Here is a 22,261-nt window from a genome sequence, read left to right on the forward strand (position 1 = left end):
AATTATCAAAGTGTGTGTGTGTGTGTGTGTGTGTGTGTGTGTGTGTGTGTGTGTGTGTGTGTGTGTGTGTGTGTGTGTGTGTGTGTGTGTGTGTGTGTGTGTGTGTGTGTGTGTGAGTGAGTGAGTGAGAGAGAGAGAGAGAGAGAGAGAGAGAGAGAGAGAGAGAGAGAGAGAGAGAAAGAGAGAGAGAGAGAGAGAGAGAGAGAGAGAGAGACCAACCCCCGGCTCCGCCAATGCAAAACATTCAGTTCAACTTGGTCTTTAGTCATTTTCAAAAAGGGGAGGGGGCGAACACCCTGCAATAAACACCACACGCGCGCACACACACACACTTTGATCTGCCAATGTAAGGCACACCAATAGTTGAGTGGTATTTTTACGTCGCATCTGCGTTGTTTCAGCCATATAGCGACGAGACCAAGTCTGCACACTGCACAACCATAAATCAACATTACATGTTACATCTCTGTAATAGCACTTTGTCTGACATGAGACCACGGACGGTACAGACACACTGTCATGTCAGCCTCACATTGACAGGACTGGCAAGGCGTCGAGCAGGTACAATTCGGATTGTTTTATCGAATGGATGAAATCATGAAAGTACAACACAGGTGAGATATGTTCACTTTATTCATGGGACCAAGCCGAACTGATGAACTTCGACCAGAGATAGCAAGATATCCCAGGCCGTTGACCTTACCGGGTCATCGCACGGTCATTCCGGAACAGCCAAGAACACTTCAATATCAAGAACATACATTAATTTCGTTGGTTTGTTTGTTTTAAACGTCACACTCAGCAATATTCCGGCTATATGGCGGGGGTCTGTAAATACTCGAGTCTGGGCCAGCCAATCCAGTGATCAACAGCATGAGCATCGATCTACGCAGCATGAGCATCGATCTACGCAATTGGGATACGATGACGTGTCAACCAGGGCAATGAGTCTGACCACCCAATCCCGTTAATCGCATCTTACGACAAACATGGGTTACTGACGTTCAATTCTAACTTGGATCTTTACGGGTCACATGAATTAATATATCATGTCTGTTCCACATGATCATAAACTAATAACGTCACATTTAGATCAATCCGATTTTATTTGGTTCTGGTTCATATTTATGAAAAGTAAATGAAGAAAACAAACACATCTCTATTACTTTTACGTATGTTCATTTCATACAGAAGGTCGATATAGTCAGCGTCCTTACTGAAAAGATAAAAGACATATTTGATATAGATATTATAGGCCTACTCTGCTTTGTACTGTGCGTATATGACTAAACAAGTTTAAGATAGTTTTCATCGGAGTCACTGACGCAAATAAATGCTTAATTAAACATATAGTTTCGTGAATGAATTAAAGGAGGTTGGAAGGCGAAAGAATTGATACTAAGCCATGTATTTGATAACAGTTTTGCGTCTCGTTAACCAAAACACCCCTTCAGTGTATTGTCTCTTTTTTCTTTAATCATTGGAAAAAATAATAATTGAAACATTTATGATCTGCTGCTGTATCTAAAACGAATGAAAAACAAGTAATAACACCAAACAACTATCCGCCTGTTTTTCAAATATAAACGATCGTAAAATGGCGTAGGGGTAATTTGTAGACAAACAGGTACCGTCGGAGACAAATATTGGTGGTACGCAATGAATAATCAATAACAGAGTTACCTCCCTCCTCACATGACAGTGTATCATCATTCGCAAAACAAGATGTCGGCTTCAACAAATCGACGAAATCAGGTGCTTATTATGAAGTTAACATTTGTTAAACAATAATTATTTTAACTTCTTTTCTTTTTGAATGCATTGGTAAACCGAACTACAACACCTGATTTGCGTTTCATGCGATACTATGAACGAAAACGTTCTATTTCCGTGTTGCCTCGTGATGTTTTAATTTTATCTAATTTGTTTACCCAACTTTTCAACTTGTATACTATTTTATTGCATTGATGGTTTTCTGAATGTTACAACTAACTTGATAATACAGTAAAATATGTTGACAGTGCGCAGTGGCGCAATACATCGTCGTACATTATCTAAAATGACACTCGCTTTATCATGTTCATGATTTGTGATCTAATCTCCATTATCAAAGTATATTTTCTCTTTGCAATGCTGCAGTTTTATGGATGAACTGTTTAACTAGTCTATGATTTAGGCAAATGTCATTACTCACTACTACTCAGTAACACTGTTAAACAAAGCTTAAAATTGTAATAGTCATTGGTTATTTGTTAATAATTGTCATTACATGTGTTTGTATCCTGGACAGTGTGAGACCTCGTTATTGACAGTATACAATGCCGTCCGCTAATTCCGCGCACCTAAGCACATCGATCGCAACACGGCAACTAACGTCTCTTATTTTTAGTGGTTTACGTGACTAAACATTCTGGTATGCATCATACTTATCTAAAAGTATTGACGACTATAAGATTCTAACGTTGCATTATGCCATACCGTTGACCTTACTGGCGTTCTGACGACATTGTTTGCTGTCCGGTAATTCTGCGCAGCAATTGATGCGCATAACATCCAGCTGGAGATCCGAAGTATGGAAGCGTATTAGAGCCAGATTATTTTCAAAAGTCACTTCATCAATGTAAGGAAGAGTGTTTCATATTAAATCCAATTATGAATAATGAAGAAAAAGGTTTATAAGTCTGAAGAAAACAAATTTTCATAAAACTGTCATTTTATCTTTCAATTACTGTTATTTACTTACCTTTAGTGATTAATAGCCAGTCCGTTGTAGAAATGTCCCGATTTCAAGCGTAAATGTGGTAGCAGACGAATTTACCTTCGATACGGAAGTACGCTATTGCAGCTGCGCAGAATTACCGGACACGCGGATTTACCCGACACGCTTGTATACCTTGATGCCAGTGTTTTTGCATTACAGTGTTTGTATCATCGTATTATTGGCTTTCAGAATGCTGAAGAAATGTTCGTAGTTATCTTGCTAATCAAATGAAAAACTGTAAAATATCTCACACACCTATAAAAGACAAAAATTATAAAACAATTGTCTGAGTATTTACAATGTCTGTGTGACATCACACCTGGACTATACGTCCATGGGAGTTACAGTAAAAATGTGCGCTGAAAAAGAGTCAGAAATTAAGTCTGCTACATATAAAGTGGTGTGGATATTATGTTAGTTTATTTGCTGAAAATAACGGCACTCTATTTGTTAGAATGTCTGATTAATACTTTTTGTCATACCAAACATTACATAGTTGTCCAACAAACAGAGCTGTTGATGTGATTGATCATGTTGTCATGTGTCAATTCTGTATGCACCAACTGAACATGGTTGTCTGAAGGGACATCACACATTGATGACATGCCCTTTGGAAGTCATGAGTGTTGCCATGTTTCGATGTATTGTTGAACATTACAACCCTGCATCTGTATTTTGGCAACAGTTTGCAGCATGACAAATTTTCAGCCAGCTGTGGTGCTTTGCAGAACCTTCATTGATGGTTAAACAAAATGGTTGGTTTTTATCCCACCGGCATATAATGCGGTGGGATATGGTCGTCGCCTCCTCGTCCGTCCGTCCGCCCGTCCGCAATCATTTTGTTTCCGGACCATAACTCAAAGACCGTTCGATATTTTTTAACCAAAATTGGTAGATATGTCAAACATAACCTAAGGTGGTGCCTTTTGCTATTTACAGATAATTGTCATTTTTATTTTTCTCGGTTTCCATGGAAACGTTTTGGACTTAGTCTTAAAGAAGGGTGGGCTTCGTTTCCGGAGCATAACTCAAGAACCGTTCAATATTTTTCAACAAAACTTGGTAGATGTATGAAACAGAACCTTAAGTGGTGCCTTTTGCATTTCACAGATTTTTGGCATTTTTATTTTTCCCGGTTTCCATGGAAACATTTTGAACTTAGTCTAAAAAAGTAAGGATTGCTTTCGTTTCCGGAGCATAACTCAAGAACCATTCAATATTTTTCAACCAAACTTGGTAGATATATCAAACAGATCCTAAAGTTGTGCCTTTTGCTATTTGCAGATTTTTGGCATTTTTATTTTTCCCGGTTTCCATGGAAACGATTCGGACTTAGTCCCAAAAGTGAGGGGTGGGCTTCGTTTCCAGAGCATAACTCAAGAACCGTTCAATATTTTTCAACAAGACTTGGTAGATATATCAAACAGAACCTTAAGTGGTGCCTTTTGCTATTTGCAGATTTTGGCATTTTTATTTTTCCGGTTTCCATGGAAACGATTCGGACTTAGTCCCAAAAGTGAGGGGTGGGCTTCGTTTCCGGAGCATAACTCAAGAACCGTTCAATATTTTTCAACAAAACTTGGTAGATGTATGAAACAGAACCTTAAGTGGTGCCTTTTGCTATTTGCCGATTTTGGGCATTTTTATTTTTCTTGGTTTCCATGGAAACATTTTGGACTTAGTCTCAAAAAGTAAGGATTGCTTTCGTTTCCGGAGCACAACTCAAAAACTGTATAATATTTTTCAACAAAACTTGATAGATATATCAAACAGATCCTAAAGTTGTGCCTTTTGCTATTTGCAGATTTTTGGCATTTTTATTTTTCCCGGTTTCCATGGAAACGATTCGGACTTAATCCCAAAAGTGAGGGGTGGGCTTCGTTTCCGGAGCACAACTCAAAAACCTCTCTATATCTTTCAACAAAACTTGGCAGATATGTGAGGCAGATATTGAAGTGATGCCTTTTGCTATTTGCAGATATTTGTGATTTATTATTTTCTCGGTTTCCATGGAAATGATTCAAACTTAGTCTCAAAAAGGAAGGGATGGGTTTTGTTTCCGGAGCACAACGCGAAAACTTCTTAATATCTTTCAGCAAAACTTGACAGATATGTGAGGCAGATCCCAAAGTGGTGCCTTTTGCTATTTGCAGATTTTTGTCATTTATTTTTTTCATTATTTCCATGGAAACGATTTGCACTTAGTCTAAAATCAAGCTGGACTTTAAGTAACTGTCAGATGATTTGTTCTTTCAAAGATGTGGGGGCCGGGGGGATATGTCATCTTCTGATGACTCTTGTTTATACTAACCCTTACAGAAGAAACAAAGTCGATAAAATGTTAGTTTGAATACAACAACAAAGCACATTTCTACAGATAACTTTTGGGGTCATTGAGTTATGTACTCACTTGTGTTCATCTCAATTGGGTATCCTAAATTTCCTTTCAGTAACCGGGGCGGTGGGGTAGCCTAATGGTTAAAGCGTTGGCTCGTCACGCTGAAGACCCGGGTTCGAATCCCCACATGGGTCAAAATGTGTGCAGCCCATTTCTGTGTCCCCCGCCGTGATGTTGCTAAAAGCGGCGTAAAACCAAACTCAGTCAGTCCTTTGAGTAACCAATAAATTGTACTCACCTCGCTCAAACTCATTTGGGTACTTTGCCATTTTCCATTAATTTTACAAATATAGTAAGGTTTAAATGTTATTGTATGTTATTTATATTTGATGTGTAATATGAGAAACAATAAGAAATGCTGCAAGTTGCCAAGTTCATGTCCTGAAATAGAACCTCTGAGTATACCTCAGTTATTTTTTCTATCCACTGGTACGCAAGCTAAGATTTGACATTTTTGTGTGTACGCATGTAAGATCACATTTATTGAGTATTTCCGAAAATACAAGCATACTTGTACTTAATAGGAATTGAGTTTTCACATAAATATTTGCATAATTTACCCAGCTTACCTCTACCTCTGAAAGCATTATTTGTCTGTTTACTTCATGTCTTATTTATGGTTATCCCATTAAACCTCCTGATGGTGTTTATGTCTCTTTTCTTCCTAAATTGTAATGTCATACTTGACAATATTTCACTTGTATCATTGTTGTGTTTGAATAATTGATACGCTACTCTTTGTCTCAAGTTCCTTATCGTCATATTATTTCGTGGTCTGAGACAGAATTCACAGCCTATTGCTCAAAGAGTGAGAAAGTAAGAAAGTTTATGGATAACAACTTCTTTATTATATATGATGCGACGTTTCAGTATGGATTCTTATACCGTTGTCAAGCAAGAGTTTTTGCTTGACAACGGTATGGATTAAACGTCGCATCATATATAATAAAGGAAGTTGTTATCCGTAAACTTTCTTACTTTCTCATTAGTCACCAACTTCTAAATGCCAATCAAACTGCTCAAAGAGTGTTTGTCCCAAAATAAGATTCCTAATCTTTAGTTTACCAGATGAATTTGATTCTCTTGTGTTGTGCCACCAAATGTGATATTGATATATATTGAGGTTCAAAAAGAGGTTGCTTTTGGGATGAAAATCCCCAGATAGATAAGTATCACTGATGTATTCAAGTAAACATAGAGGGTGACATGGGAAAGGGTCAAGGATGCACACTACCAGCCTCAAAATAAGCAAAAGTACTTCTTGCGACGGACACAGATTGACATGAAAGGTGTCTGAAAATTGGGATTGGCAGGGTTGAATGTGTGCTTTCTCTTGCACACCTCATCTGGAGCTGCCAGCATAGATATTATGTTTTTAAATATTTGAATCACTTTGGTTCATCTGCTGCAGGTGATGGTGGGGGAGCTCCCCAATGACTTCCTGCGTATCTCGGGGCAACCCACGCAGATGATGGAAGATGAGAGGATAGCCCAGATCCTACAGGCCCAGCAGCAAGCCGGGGTGGGGATGATGCCCACCAACATTGCTGGCAGACTTAGCATCACTGTTGTCCAGGTAGGTGTGGCTCGGACAGACGATGACTGTTGACTGATAAGTTGTGAGCCTCTCAAAGAATATACACACTGCGTATTATCAGTGTATAAAATAGTTTTGAAATATGGCCTGTCCAAGGACTGGCTGTCCAAAAGAGTGACCAGTCCTGAACAAACAAAGCCAGTCCTAAAATAAAACATAGATAATACGATGAAAATATAGATAATACGAAGTTAAAACCAAGTTAAGTAAATACTTTTTCAAATATTTCCCCCGACCTAAGGACAGCTTTACTTATTTAATAGACCATCCTTCACAAAAATAGACCATCAAGGACGGTGGGATGGGCTATGTCTTATACACTGGTAATATTAAGTCTTTTGTTGTGGACGTTCCATAACATCATAATATATCCACAAAGACATGCATCAGCAGAGCAAATTTGTTGGTAAAATATTCAGTTCCTGATTCCACTCTTACTACATGGTTTGTTTGACCTTCAGGCCAAGTTGGCTAAGAACTATGGTCTGACCAAGATGGACCCCTACTGCAGAATCAGACTGGGGCACACTGTGTTTGAGACACCCACAGCTTGTAATGGCGCCAAGAATCCAAGATGGAACAAGACTGTGCAGACGTAAGGAGCTTGTTTTGTGTTTACAGTGGCAGAGACAGTTATTGTTAACATGAATTTAATGTTTCCTTTCTCTCAGATGTATATCTTCCCATTCTGCCATAAATTTGGAAAATACTGCGTTTTGATTGGTCAATCAAAGGTTTCAACCCACAATCGCCTCTGGTTGATGATGGGTATGTTTATGGCCTAATTACCCTCAGCCAATGAGATGACGCTATTGGATGGATACAATGCGTTGTCAATAAAAAATACTTTAAGGGTGAATATTGACCAGAAGCAGTGTTTAAGTTTACCTGGATAGGAATGTCATCGTATCCAATGGCATGGAATGTTGCTACAAGCATCAACCACTAGTTTGTCTCTAAGAGCCTATGTAGCCATGGTAACGTAGCACTTACATTTATGAGTGCATCATGACAGGTATTTGGTATACCTTACCGCAACCTTGTTGTAATGTTGATTGTTTACTACATTGTATGTTGAAGTGAACACTGGTACAGTTGTTAAGAAGTCCACTGGTCAGTGACACCCATTTGTTTGCAGTTTGATATAATATTTTATACCATTTCGATCTATAAAATACATCCCACGAAACCTACTTAGATTGGAAACTGACAAATCAGACAGTACTTATTCAGATGACTGCTGTCATTGACGTTATGCTACGTTTAATGGTATCTCCTTGTTTAATTTCAAGATTTGTTAATGTGGACAATTAGACTTGGAGTGTAACTGTCCAGGTTAATGAGGTTTTACTGTATGTAGAGATGTTAGATTCTATCATTGTTGACCTGTGGACACTTCAACATCTGATCACAAACCTGCATGTTTGACTCAATCCTCATGTGCCTCCTGGCCTCATGATCAGCTTAGAGTTATCTTTCCTTGGTTGTACAAGGATTCAGGTCCTCAGTGATGACTCTGTTGCTCTGTGTTTAGGTATCTCCCAAACGGGGTGGATTCCATGTACATCGAAATCTTTGATGAGGTAAGACAATTTTGTAGTTGCTCTTTGAACATGAATGTTAAGAATGATTTCAGTTAAAATGGCATATTTACAAGCTATCACATTATATGTAAGTCTACAAACATGATCTTCAAATCTTGAAGATCCAGTTTGGGAATTTATCCTGACACTTTCTGCTGACTTGGGGTAGCTAAGGGATGGATACTGGCCTCTGTGTAAGTCTAGATCAATCCTGATCCTATTTCATTTGGCACATGTAGTAATGCTTCAATGTGTTCAAAGTTAATCGGCACAATTATAGAATTTCACTACTTTATTGTGTTAATATGTGCCCTTCCCTCAAAGTAAAAAAATTCAAAGCTTATTATTTTACACGAATGATTTTCAGGATTTCATCTTTGACAAACAATGTTCTTATTTTGAGTATTCCTTTTTGGCTTTTATATCCTCCAAGACAATATGTTAAACTGTGGCCAAAAAACCCGCCCCATGAAGATCCGGGTTAGAATTGGTCTTCAGCAACCCATGCTTTTCGTAAGAGGCGACTAACGGGATCGGGTGGTCAGACTCACTGACTTGGTTGACACATATCATCATATCCCAATTGTGTAGATTGATGCTTGATGCTGTTGATCACTGGATTGTCTGGTCCAAATTCGATTATTTACAGACGGCGGTCATATAGCTGGAATATTGCTGAGTGCGGAGTTATACAACCAAAAAAAATCAAACCAAAAAACCCCAAAGAATGCATGGTTTGTGTTTTTCAACAGAGGTCCTTCACAGTGGATGACCGGATTGCATGGGCCCACGTCACTATCCCAGCGTCAGCCCTGAATGGTGATACTTCAGATGATTGGTATCCTCTGAGTGGTCGCCAAGGAGATGAGAAGGAGGGAATGGTCAACCTTGTGATGAGCTTCACAGTAAGTAACTTCAACATGGTTCATGGACTTGACAATAAAATTTCAAGATGTGTCTGTGAACATAGAAATTGTGTCAGTTATGTAAGTATAGACTTTGGTAGTTTTTTTGTGTTTATGGAGGCTTAAATGTATTTAAAAAAAGTGCGAAACCTCTTTGCATTTATGAATGCAGCAACATACTTAAGCTCCATATTAGGTACCTAAACATACTTACTGGAATACTATTCAAAGCATACACATGAAGATCCGAGTTAGAATGAGTCTTCAGTAACCCTTTCTTGTCGTAAGAGCTGACTAACAGGATCGGATGGTCAAGCTCGCTGACTTTGCTGACACTTGTCATCATATCCCATCTGCGCAGAACAATGCTCATGCTGTTGATCACTAGATTGTCTGGCCACACTTGATTATTTACAGACTGCCACCATACAGCTGGAATATTGCTGAAAGCGGCAACGAACCATTCCTGCTCGCTCGCTCACTCACTCACTCACTCAAACCCACTCACTTAAACCCACTCACTAACTCACCTTCCCACTCACCTTTCAACTCAAAGCTCATTCACTCTGAGACTGTTTGTCATCCAGGCTGCAGCGGACATGCCAGCATCATCCTTCACGTACACGACACCAGCGTTCCAGCCAGTCCCCGCCATGATGCCTATGTACTATCCAGCAGTGCAGCCGGTTGGTGAGTACCACAATAACAGTACCGCATAGAGTAGTCATCTACATGTAGAGTAGTCAATAGCATCAAGTATGACAGTTAACTACCCTCAAGATAAATTTGTCGAATTCTGATTGGTCAATAGCCAAAGAAAACGAAACCAGATTTGCAATTCAGTCCCGTCAAATCTGTCACGTGACACACTAGATTGATTGTTCAAATGACCTTGACCTTAGTTGCAATGTGGCTGCCTAACAGCTGATTGCTTTGACATTTTCGAGTTGGCGTATACAATTATGAATATAAACAGAGTAATAAAATTGTTGCCATAATTTCTCATTTGTTTGTGTAAAAGAACATATTAAAAAAATGATTCTGTATTTCACTTGTCGTTTAACAAAACCTAAAATTTGATAATTTTATCATAAACTAAGCCATCATGAGTCATCTCCCTTTTCAGGAAAAATCATGGCGAAACGTTTTGTGTGTCATTCTGCCGGAGGTTGGTTTTTTAAGATAAGCTAAATAAAGAGATCTTAGGGTATATATTCGTCACACTGTTTTGAAAGGGTGTACGGGACTTTATTACCCGTAAGAAATGTTTTGGTGAATTCTGATTCATCAATAGCCAAAGCATATGAAACCATGTAGGCAGATTTGCCAGGGCGTGCGAACCGTACGAACCGCTATAATTTCTTATTTATTTGTGTCAACAAAAATTTAAAAAAATAATGTTTCTGTACTTCACTTACCACTTAACAAACCTTAAATTCAATCATTATGTCTCCCCCCGAAGGGTCGGGAGACATATTGTTTTTGGTTGAGTTTCCGTTGGCGTCAGTGTTGGTGTAGGTGTCAGTGTTGGCGTCAGCGTTCCCATTATTTCCGGAACATAACTCTATAACTACTTGGACAATATTTACCAAATTTGGTATACCGGTACTGCTTCTCCATATCATATAGATGTGCCTTTTTGGGGTTTGAGGTTCTTTTCAATTATATTTTTTTCTATTTTCATAGCAACAATTTGGACATTGTCTTTTTGAAGGGTAAAGTTTGTTTCCGGAGCAAAATTCAGAAACTACTTGACCCATCTTCACCAAATTTGCTATACTGCCCCTCCGTATCATGTAGATGTGCCGTTGGGGGTTTGAACATTTCTTTCAATTTTATTTTTTTCCGTTTCGATGGCAACAAATTTGGACTTGGTCTTTTTGAAGGTAGAGATTTTGAAATTGAAGGAATCAAATCAATTGTTCGAGGTCTCAACGTTGAATTGGGGAAGGGGGAGACATCTGTTTTACTACAGTAAAAACACTTTCCAGTTTTTATCTTAAACTAAGGCATCCTGAGTTATTTCCCTTTATTACCGTTCAGGAAAAATCATGGCGAAATGTTTTGCATCTCATTCTGCCGAAGATTGAAAATGTAGGCTTTTAAGGATAAGCTAAATAAAGAGATCTTAAGGGTAATAAATTCGTCACACATTGTTTTCAAAGGGTGTAAGGGACTGTGCGACCCTTGTACATTCTGTATTTCGTGAGGCACAGTTACTAATAATGTACAACTCTACTTTGTGTCAAGTTTCCGTCAGCTTTGGCATTGGCGTCTGTGTCGGCCGTTCCATTGTTTCCGGAACATAACTCTAAAACTACTTGAACAATCTTCACCAAATTTGGTATACTGCCTCTCCATATCATGTAGATGTGCCTTTTGGGGTTTGATTTTATTTTCAATTTGTGTTTACAGTGGCAGGAGACAGTTATTGTTACCATGAATTTAATGTTTCATTTCTCTCAGATGTATATCTTCCCATTCTACCATAAGTTTGGAGAAACTGCGTTTTGATTGGTCAATCAAAGGTTTCAACCCACAATCGCCTCTGGTTGATGATGGGTATGTTTATGGCCTAATTACCCTCAGCCAATGAGATGACGCTATTGGATGGATACAATGCGTTGTCAATAAAAAATACTTTAAGGGTGAATATTGACCAGAAGCAGTGTTTAAGTTTACCTGGATAGGAATGTCATCGTATCCAATGGCATGGAATGTTGCTACAAGCATCAACCACTAGTTTGTCTCTAAGAGCCTATGTAGCCATGGTAACGTAGCACTTACATTTATGAGTGCATCATGACAGGTATTTGGTATACCTTACCGCAACCTTGTTGTAATGTTGATTGTTTACTACATTGTATGTTGAAGTGAACACTGGTACAGTTGTTAAGAAGTCCACTGGTCAGTGACACCCATTTGTTTGCAGTTTGATATAATATTTTATACCATTTCGATCTATAAAATACATCCCATAGAAACCTACTTAGATTGGAAACTGACAAATCAGACAGTACTTATTCAGATGACTGCTGTCATTGGACGTTATGCTACATTTAATGGTATCTCCTTGTTTAATTTCAAGATTTGTTAATGTGGACAATTAGACTTGGAGTGTAACTGTCCAGGTTAATGAGGGTTTTACTGTATGTAGAGATGTTAGATTCCATCATTGTTGACCTGTGGACACTTCAACATCTGATCACAAACCTGCATGTTTGACTCAATCCTCATGTGCCTCCTGGCCTCATGATCAGCTTAGAGTTATCTTTCCTTGGTTGTACAAGGATTCAGGTCCTCAGTGATGACTCTGTTGCTCTGTGTTTAGGTATCTCCCAAACGGGGTGGATTCCATGTACATCGAAATCTTTGATGAGGTAAGACAATTTTGTAGTTGCTCTTTGAACATGAATGTTAAGAATGATTTCAGTTAAAATGGCATATTTACAAGCTATCACATTATATGTAAGTCTACAAACATGATCTTCAAATCTTGAAGATCCAGTTTGGGAATTTATCCTGACACTTCTCTTAGGGATGCTGACTTGGGGATGGATCATCTCCCACATGGGTACTGGCCCATTTCTCGTGATGTTGCTAAGTAAAACTAGAGTCAATCCTGATCCTATTTCATTTGGCACATGTAGTAATGCTTCAATGTGTTCAAAGTTAATCGGCACAATTATAGAATTTCACTACTTTATTGTGTTAATATGTGCCCTTCCTTCAAAGTGAAAAATTCAAAGCTTATTATTTTACACCTAATGATTTTCAGGATTTCATCTTTGACAAACAATGTTCTTATTTTGAATATTCCTTTTGGCTTTTATATCCTCCAAGACAATATGTTAAACTGTGGCCAAAAACCGCCCCATGAAGATCCGGGTTAGAATTGGTCTTCAGCAACCCATGCTTTTCGTAAGAGGCGACTAACGGGATCGGGTGGTCAGACTCACTGACTTGGTTGACACATATCATCATATCCCAATTGTGTAGATTGATGCTTGATGCTGTTGATCACTGGATTGTCTGGTCCAAATTCGATTATTTACAGACGGCGGTCATATAGCTGGAATATTGCTGAGTGCGGAGTTATACAACCAAAAAAAATCAAACCAAAAAACCCCAAAGAATGCATGGTTTGTGTTTTTCAACAGAGGTCCTTCACAGTGGATGACCGGATTGCATGGGCCCACGTCACTATCCCAGCGTCAGCCCTGAATGGTGATACTTCAGATGATTGGTATCCTCTGAGTGGTCGCCAAGGAGATGAGAAGGAGGGAATGGTCAACCTTGTGATGAGCTTCACAGTAAGTAACTTCAACATGGTTCATGGACTTGACAATAAAATTTCAAGATGTGTCTGTGAACATAGAAATTGTGTCAGTTATGTAAGTATAGACTTTGGTAGTTTTTTGTGTTTATGGAGGCTTAAATGTATTTAAAAAAAGTGCGAAACCTCTTTGCATTTATGAATGCAGCAACATACTTAAGCTCCATATTAGGTACCTAAACATACTTACTGGAATACTATTCAAAGCATACACATGAAGATCCGAGTTAGAATGAGTCTTCAGCAACCCTTTCTTGTCGTAAGAGCTGACTAACAGGATCGGATGGTCAAGCTCGCTGACTTTGCTGACACTTGTCATCATATCCAATCTGCGCAGATCAATGCTCATGCTGTTGATCACTAGATTGTCTGGCCACACTTGATTATTTACAGACTGCCACCATACAGCTGGAATATTGCTGAAAGCGGCAACGAACCATTCCTGCTCGCTCGCTTCACTCACTCACTCAAACCCACTCACTTAAACCCACTCACTAACTCACCTTCCCACTCACCTTTCAACTCAAAGCTCATTCACTCTGAGACTGTTTGTCATCCAGGCTGCAGCGGACATGCCAGCATCATCCTTCACGTACACGACACCAGCGTTCCAGCCAGTCCCCGCCATGATGCCTATGTACTATCCAGCAGTGCAGCCGGTTGGTGAGTACCACAGTAACAGTACCGCATAGAGTAGTCATCTACATGTAGAGTAGTCAATAGCATCAAGTATGACAGTTAACTACCCTCAAGATAAATTTGTCGAATTCTGATTGGTCAATAGCCAAAGCATTCGAAACCAGGAAGGCGGATTTGCAATTCAGTCCCGTCAAATCTGTCACATGACACACTAGATTGATTGTTCAAATGACCTTGACCTTAGTTGCAATGTGGCTGCCTAACAGCTGATTGCTTTGACATTTTCGAGTTGGTGTATACAATTATGAATATAAACAGAGTAATAAAATTGTTGCCATAATTTCTCATTTGTTTGTGTAAAAGAACATATTAAAAAAAATGATTCTGTATTTCACTTGTCGTTTAACAAAAACCTAAAATTTGATAATTTTATCATAAACTAAGCCATCATGAGTCATCTCCCTTTTCAGGAAAAATCATGGCGAAACGTTTTGTGTGTCATTCTGCCGGAGGTTGGTTTTTTAAGATAAGCTAAATAAAGAGATCTTAAGGGTAATAAATTCATCACACTGTTTTGAAAGGGTGTACGGGACTTTATTACCCTTAAGAATATTTTTTGCGAATTCTGATTGGTCAATAGCCAAAGCATATGAAACCATGTAGGCAGATTTGCCAGGGCGTACGAACCGTACGAACTGCTATAATTTCTTATTTATTTGTGTCAACAAAAATATAAAAAAATAATGTTTCTGTACTTCACTTACCACTTAACAAACCTTAAATTCAATCATTATGTCTCCCCCCGAAGGGTCGGGAGACATATTGTTTTTGGTTGAGTTTCCGTTGGCGTCAGCGTTGGTGTTGGTGTCAGTGTTGGCGTCAGTGTTCCCATTGTTTCCGGAACATAACTCTATAACTACTTGGACAATATTTACCAAATTTGGTATACCGTACTGCTTCTCCATATCATATAGATGTGCCTTTTTGGGGTTTGAGGTTCTTTTCAATTATATTTTTTTCTATTTTCATAGCAACAATTTGGACATTGTCTTTTTGAAGGGTAAAGTTTGTTTCCGGAGCAAAATTCAGAAACAACTTGACCCATCTTCACCAAATTTGCTATACTGCCCCTCCGTATCATGTAGATGTGCCGTTGGGGGTTTGAACATTTCTTTCAATTTTATTTTTTTCCGCTTTCGATGGCAACAAATTTGGACTTGGTCTTTTTGAAGGTAGAGATTTTGAAATTGAAGGAATCAAATCAATTGTTCGAGGTCTCAACGTTGAATTGGGGAAAGGGGGAGACATCTGTTTTTACGAGTAAAAACACTTTCCAGTTTTTATCTTAAACTAAGGCATCCTGAGTTATTTCCCTTTATTACCGTTCAGGAAAAATCATGGCGAAATGTTTTGCATCTCATTCTGCCGAAGATTGGAAATGTAGGCTTTTAAAGATAAGCTAAATAAAGAGATCTTAAGGCTAATAAATTCGTCACACATTGTTTTCAAAGGGTGTAGGGAACTGTGCGACCCTTGTACATTCTGTATTTCGTGGAGGCACAGTTACTAATAATGTACAACTCTACTTAAGTTCCGCCAGCTTTGGCATTGGCGGCTGTGTACTTTGAACATAACTCTAAAACTACTTTGAACAATCTTCACCAAATTTGGCCCTCCATATCATTAGATGTGCCTTTTGGGGTTTGATTTTATTTTCCCATTTTCTGTTTTCATGGCAACAATTTGGACCACTCTTTGAAGGGTAAAGTTCGTTTCTAGAGCATAAAACTAATTTGAAACTAATTGACCCATCTTCACCAAATTTGGTATACTGCCTCTCCATATGATGTAGATGTGCCTTTTTTGTGAGTTTGAACTTTTCTTTCAATTTTTTTTTTTTTTTTGTTTTGATGGCAACAAATTTGGACTTGGTCATTTTGAAGACTATAAAACAACAGATTCATTCATGCATTTCGAAATAGAAGCATTTAGAATTCTGAATGTTTTGTAAAATGTAACTGTGGAGTTGTTGATTTGTTGATAAGCAATTAAGTTCAATTGAATATAAAAATATTAAATGAAGACTTTACAAACATAACATACTATCAATAATATGTATTTTCATGCTTAGAGACTTTGAAATTGAAGGAATGAAATGATATGTTTGAGGTCTCAACGTTGAATTGGAGGAAGGGGGAGACATCTGTTTTTACGAGTAAAACACTTTCTAGTTAATTCTTTGCAATGTGATTGTGGAAAGTGAGGACAATCTTTGTATGATGATGGGGTGTGTTATGTATTCCCTATATCTTCTGCAGCTAAACACACGATGAAGTTGCCACTAGATTGAAATGGTGTGAACTGGTCAGGGCAGATTCCACCAAGTGATCTCAGCATTGAAGTGACTGTAAAGCGGCCTTCACAGAGCAAACTAAAGTTTGACAACACATGTTGTTAAGATTTTTAAAGTTGTCAAACTCGCGTTTTCACACATCAAACACATGTCAAACTTTCGTGTCATTTGAACGCATCGTCACATCACGTGACAATTTCTTTCACTGCGATTGGTTGTTTCTGAAAAACAACAAGAGTTTGACAACACTTCACACGTCAAACTCGAGTTTGACAACACCGAAAGTTGGATGGAAAAGTTGGTGAGAATAGAGACCGATCCTATTTCTCGACAACAGTTGATAACTCTGAAATTGGTGTTGGTGGAGAGTTGTTGGAATGTTCACACTCTCATACTCGAGGTTGACAACTTGTGTTGTCAAACTTTAGTTTGCCGTGTGAAGGCCGCTTAACTCCTGTACTTTAACCTGACTTAAGTTGTATGCTAAGATCGCTTTGTGGAACGAGACCCGGGATATGTACTCTTGTATTCCTATATTACTCTCAGTCTTAGCATATGAACTATAGTACTGTCGGAAATAGAAAAACTGTATTTTCTCATTTATCTCTACAATTTATGTAGTTGATATGTGAAAGTGTGAAATATCTGTTAAACTAAGTTCGGCCTGACTACAGTCTCGGTTGTAGAGAGATAGGAAACTGAGAAAAAGGACTTTACTGAGGGGACATTAGTGCAGAAATTAGCAATGCGGGTTTTTTTAAGTCCAAAAAGACTTATTTGGAACAGACCATGGCTTTATGCAAATTAGTGTCCGACGATATTGTATTACAAAGGATACTTTTTAAATGCCCAATTTGAAATTAGACGTAGATTCATTATAAACGATAGCTGACGTAAAAAATAATAACTTTTATGTCGAAACTATTAAGGATGTAGCTACCATGCAGTCTCACTGTCACTATAAAAAGAAACCAATAGGAGGGGCCGTCTCAAAAGCAAAACCTGGGGTCGGGCTTGGGGATAGAGGAGATATCAGCTAAGATAAGATAATCCTTTAGGGCAATTATACTGGGGAGGTACACCGCACGCCATAACAATTTACCAATAATATCCAGTCCTGTCGATCTTCGGTGGTCATGCCACCTATATACTAATGATCGCGCTTCTATGGTTTTCGGTATCATACTCTTTTACATATCTCAACATAAACTATATGAAAGAAAGACACGTAAGATGTTAATCAATAGATGAGACATAGTCAACACACATGACAAAGCACAAAATATCTTTGAGATGACCTCTTGTGCCTGTAGGCAGCACGTGCATTTCATGCCAGGTGAACGGTCCGTCGTCATACCTGGCTGAGCGACCTAATTGCCATCTGTAGTCTGATCTATTGTTTTCAGCAGCTATTCGTATTTTTTCTAAGTTTTGCCCGATTTTACAAGTAAACATGCTTTTGTGGATATCGTATTACGCATCCCGTTGAACGCCCAGTTAGGCCGAAGTGGGTTATTTCGACATATGCTATTTGCAATTGTGTAAATTTTAGGGATACAGAGTAACAGCCTAAAAACAGTTTTTTTCTATTTCTGACAGTACTTTAGTGTTGGCTGGTCTCACTAGACCAGAAGAAGTAAAGTCTTCTTTGGACTAGGGGCTGAACCCAGAATTGTGTTGGGTGAACTGTGTTTTGCCTGTAAGTTTTAGAATTCTTGACAACAATATAGAGAACATGGACACCTATACACAAAACAAGGTGACATAAGATAATGTAATATGGTTTTGTACTTGAGTTTGCACTTAGTGCTGTATGTGCAGCAAACCAGGGTCTCAATCCACAAAACAGTCTTAGCGCTACAACATTCGTAAGACTATGATAAACTACAGAGATACGTCAGGTCGTAACGTTACGAACGCTTTGTGGATCAGAACCCAGGCACATTACGTTTCATGAGCTACAGAACTCTTTCTTTCCTACAGTTGTCGGAGTTGCCCCTGGGATGCAACCGGGCGTGCAGCCGGGGATGGTGTACCCACAGCAGATGGTGCAGCAGCAGCAGCAGCCGCAACAACCACAAGGACCTTTGTACACGGAACAGGACCTCCAACAGGTCAAGGACATGTTCCCAAATATGGAAGAAGAGGTGGTGAAATCGGTGTTTGAGGCGAACCGCGGCAACAAGGATGCAACCATCAACTCACTGTTGTCAATGAATTCCGACTAACTTGAGACACGTAACATACTTTAAACATTCTGTATGACCATAACATGAGGTTCGCCTTCGGGACCAATCAATGTCCCGAATAGTTCACGTAAGTTAGAAAACACAAATTGTGCTATCAGTCTTTCAAGGGTTACAGTTATCTGAAATCCCTGTTCTTTTTTCCATGCAGATGATATCTTCAGCCTCAGGGGACATAATCTCCATGTCTCCTTATCGTTACGCTTTATCGGTGTATGATTGATAGGTAAAGAAGAACTTTTCAATGTTGAAATTTTTGCATGAGCAAGCATTGTTTAAACTCAAACATGTAAGTTGTGTGTTGTTGTCATTGCCTATTAAAGACAAACAATTTGGAAGTCCCTTCACAGTCTGTATGAGCAAACGTCAAGCACTCCAGAACCCTGTATAATTTTGAACACCGAACATGCATATATTTGCATATTTCTATTTTGAGTCATACTGTGAATGGAATTTGTTGATTGTCATTTACTGATTTGTTTATGGTATTTTTACATCACCCTTAATAAATCCTTTGCCTTAAGGAGCAGTAAAATGCTAACCGGAACTCATGACATGTTCCCATGGTAACTTGAGAATGTATGTAAATGAATGAAACCACCAAACGTTGAGCATCAATATCAGATATGCTGAGGCAGGATTTAAAGATAGCCTTTGATCTATTCTAAATAGCTGAATACCCAAAGTATCATGTGACTGAAATATGTCATAATGGAATTCCTGTCACACGACACAAGAAATCACAATGATATCTGTTGTTTTGTCACAAGCCCTCACGCCTTCATGCTCATCACAGAGCTCGTTTGCTGTAAGGCTTCCCAGCATTGCTGTCAACTGTTATGGCATCCTTGTCGATAAGGAATGGAAGAGTCACACATTTCCTGTAGTTCTCTGATATTTCTATACTACCTAGAAGTAGTTAAGGGTCACCATTTCTTACATAATTATTACTATGGTGATGTCTTTTTCTATCATGCCAATGACAGATTAACTCTGGTAATATGAGAGAATCAGGTGGCCCTAAAAACCTTTTTGAGTCACGTATTTCAGATTTTGGTGGAAATTCATATCGAGTACTGGATGTGTACTTTTGATTGTAAGTCTGTTTGTAGCACTGTCTGGAAGAACTTAAGGGTTTGTGGAAAGGCTTATGAAGTACAAGACATATAAATACTCTGTTCTTTTCAGTATTTGTCAGTCATATGGGTATGTGCAGCAGTATGTTAATATTTTTTTCCCTGCACAAAAAAGGATTGGAAAGACAACAAATATGATTAATATAAACTCTATATTAATAAGAAGCATTGTTTATCTTAATCCAGAAAGTTAAACTCAAAAGGAGACATCTTGTTTTAATATAATTTTCAGCTTAAAGACTTCATACTTCGAAAGTAATTTGCTCTTCTTAGAGGATATTCCATATGGGAATACTATTTGTCCAAATGTTCAACAGGTCCTGTTTCTTTTTTCATTTCTTTGCTATTTGTTTCATGATGGATTTCCTTCTGGTGTCATCGGAAAGCTTGACTCTTTGTGAACGATTTCAAGATGATGTGATGTTATCTAGATGTCTCTAGATTGTAAATACATGTATGCATATTTCCTGCTTTCCTTGTCTACTTAGTTAATGAGTATTAGAGTTTAATCAAAAGCATTGAAAACATCCATTGGCCTGTATATATCATAAAATGATCACCTGATTAACACACTTTTAAAGTGCTGCAACAATATACTTTGTGACTGAGAGGATTGATGATGAAGGTCATTATACCATACAGAGGACTCGTACAATACACGGTGGCGTGATACCCGGTGGCGTGATACCCAGTGGCGTGATACCCGGTGCGTGATACCCAGTGGCGTGTGATACCCGGTGGCGTGATACCCAGTGGCGTGGCAGTGGCGTGATACCCGGTGGCGTGATACCCAGTGGCGTGATACCCGGTGGCGTGATACCCAGTGGCGTGATACCCAGTGGCGTGATACCCAGTGGCGTGATACCCAGTGGCGTGATACCCAGTGGCGTGATACCCAGTGGCGTGATACCCAGTGGCGTGATACCCAGTGGCGGTGGATACCCAGTGGCATGATACCGGGTGGCATGATACCCAGTGGCGCATGATGATACCCAGTGGTATGATACCCAGTGGCGATACCCGTAGCGTTGATACCCAGTGATACCCAGCGCGGATACCCAGTGGCTGGATACCCAGTGATACCCAGTGGATACCCGGTGGCGGATACCCAGTGGTGATACCCAGTGGCGGATACCCAGTGGCGGATACCCAGTGGCGTGATACCCAGTGGCGGATACCCAGTGTGATACCCAGTGGATACCCAGTGGCGTGATACCCAGTGGCGTGATACCCAGTGGCGATACCCGGTGGTGGCGCGATACCCAGTGGCGACACCCAGTGGTATGGATACCCAGTGGTGGTGGGGAGCCTAGTGGTTAAAGCTTTCATTCGCCATGCTAAAGACCCAGGTTCGATTCCCCCCACATGGGTTCAATGTGCGAAAGCCCATATCTGGTGTCACTCACCGTTATTGGTCTAATATTGCTTAAAGCGGTTATACCTTAAAGCGGCTTTGATAAGTGGCGATACCTTAGTGGCGGACGATACACGGTATGGCGTGATACCCAGTGGCGTGATACACGGTGGCGTGGATACCCAGTGGCGTGATACCCAGTGGCGTGATACCCAGTGGCGCGGACACCCAGTGGCGCGAATGGCGTGATACCCAGTGGCGTGATACCCGGTGGCGTGATACCCAGTGGCGATACCCAGTGGCGTGATACCCAGTGGCGTGATACCCAGTGGCGTGATACCCAGTGGTACTTGGTGATACCCAGTGGCGGTGGTGGGGATACCTGGTGGTGATACCCAGTGGCCATTGGCGTGGATACCCAGTGGCGTGATACCCAGGTAAGCGTGTAAAGCTAAACGCACACATAAATACACAATGAAATGCATAGGATCATTGGTTGAATACTTAAGTGGTAAATGTCCAAGACATTAATTTTGGCTTTTTTCTCATCAAGCTGTCATTGTAGCTGAAATACTATATACAGCGCCAACCAAACTTGCTTACACAGAATTACTACAAATTGAAACTCAAGACTTGTGTTATGTTATGCTATCAAGCCATGCTTGACCCAACTTAAACATGTTTATTAAGCTTGAGTAGAGCTGATGGTAGCTTGATAATTCTTGCACATACTTTTAGGAAATATGTTTTTAGTTTGTAGGGCTCTTTTTTCTCATACCATGGTAATTAGCCCAGCGGAGTTGCTTCCCTTTGCTGTCCAAGAACCTATAATAATGGGTTCGAATCACAATTTGCCTCAATTATGTTTCTTAATTTTGCAAGCTTTAATCCCATATTAAACTGACACATTCTGATATAACTGGAATACTGGTCTAACCAGCGTAAAACCAAAC

At 39.4% G+C, this 22,261-nt stretch overlaps 1 protein-coding gene across 1 annotated transcript; it reads left to right on the top strand.

Annotated features, from left to right (window-relative positions):
- Positions 1–1,677: 1,677 nt before the first annotated feature.
- Positions 1,678–20,548, top strand: LOC124259085 (toll-interacting protein B-like). Its single transcript, XM_046693173.1, has 7 exons — positions 1,678–1,755; positions 6,571–6,735; positions 7,218–7,351; positions 8,291–8,339; positions 9,092–9,244; positions 14,141–14,243; positions 18,556–20,548. The coding sequence occupies exons 1-7, from the start codon at positions 1,696–1,698 to the stop codon at positions 18,798–18,800; spliced, it is 909 nt and encodes a 302-aa protein (XP_046549129.1). The 5' UTR covers positions 1,678–1,695; the 3' UTR covers positions 18,801–20,548.
- Positions 20,549–22,261: the final 1,713 nt, after the last annotated feature.

Source organism: Haliotis rubra, unplaced genomic scaffold (genome assembly GCF_003918875.1).
Source record: "Haliotis rubra isolate DU_JTF1 unplaced genomic scaffold, ASM391887v1 Scf71, whole genome shotgun sequence".
NCBI lineage: Eukaryota > Metazoa > Mollusca > Gastropoda > Lepetellida > Haliotidae > Haliotis > Haliotis rubra.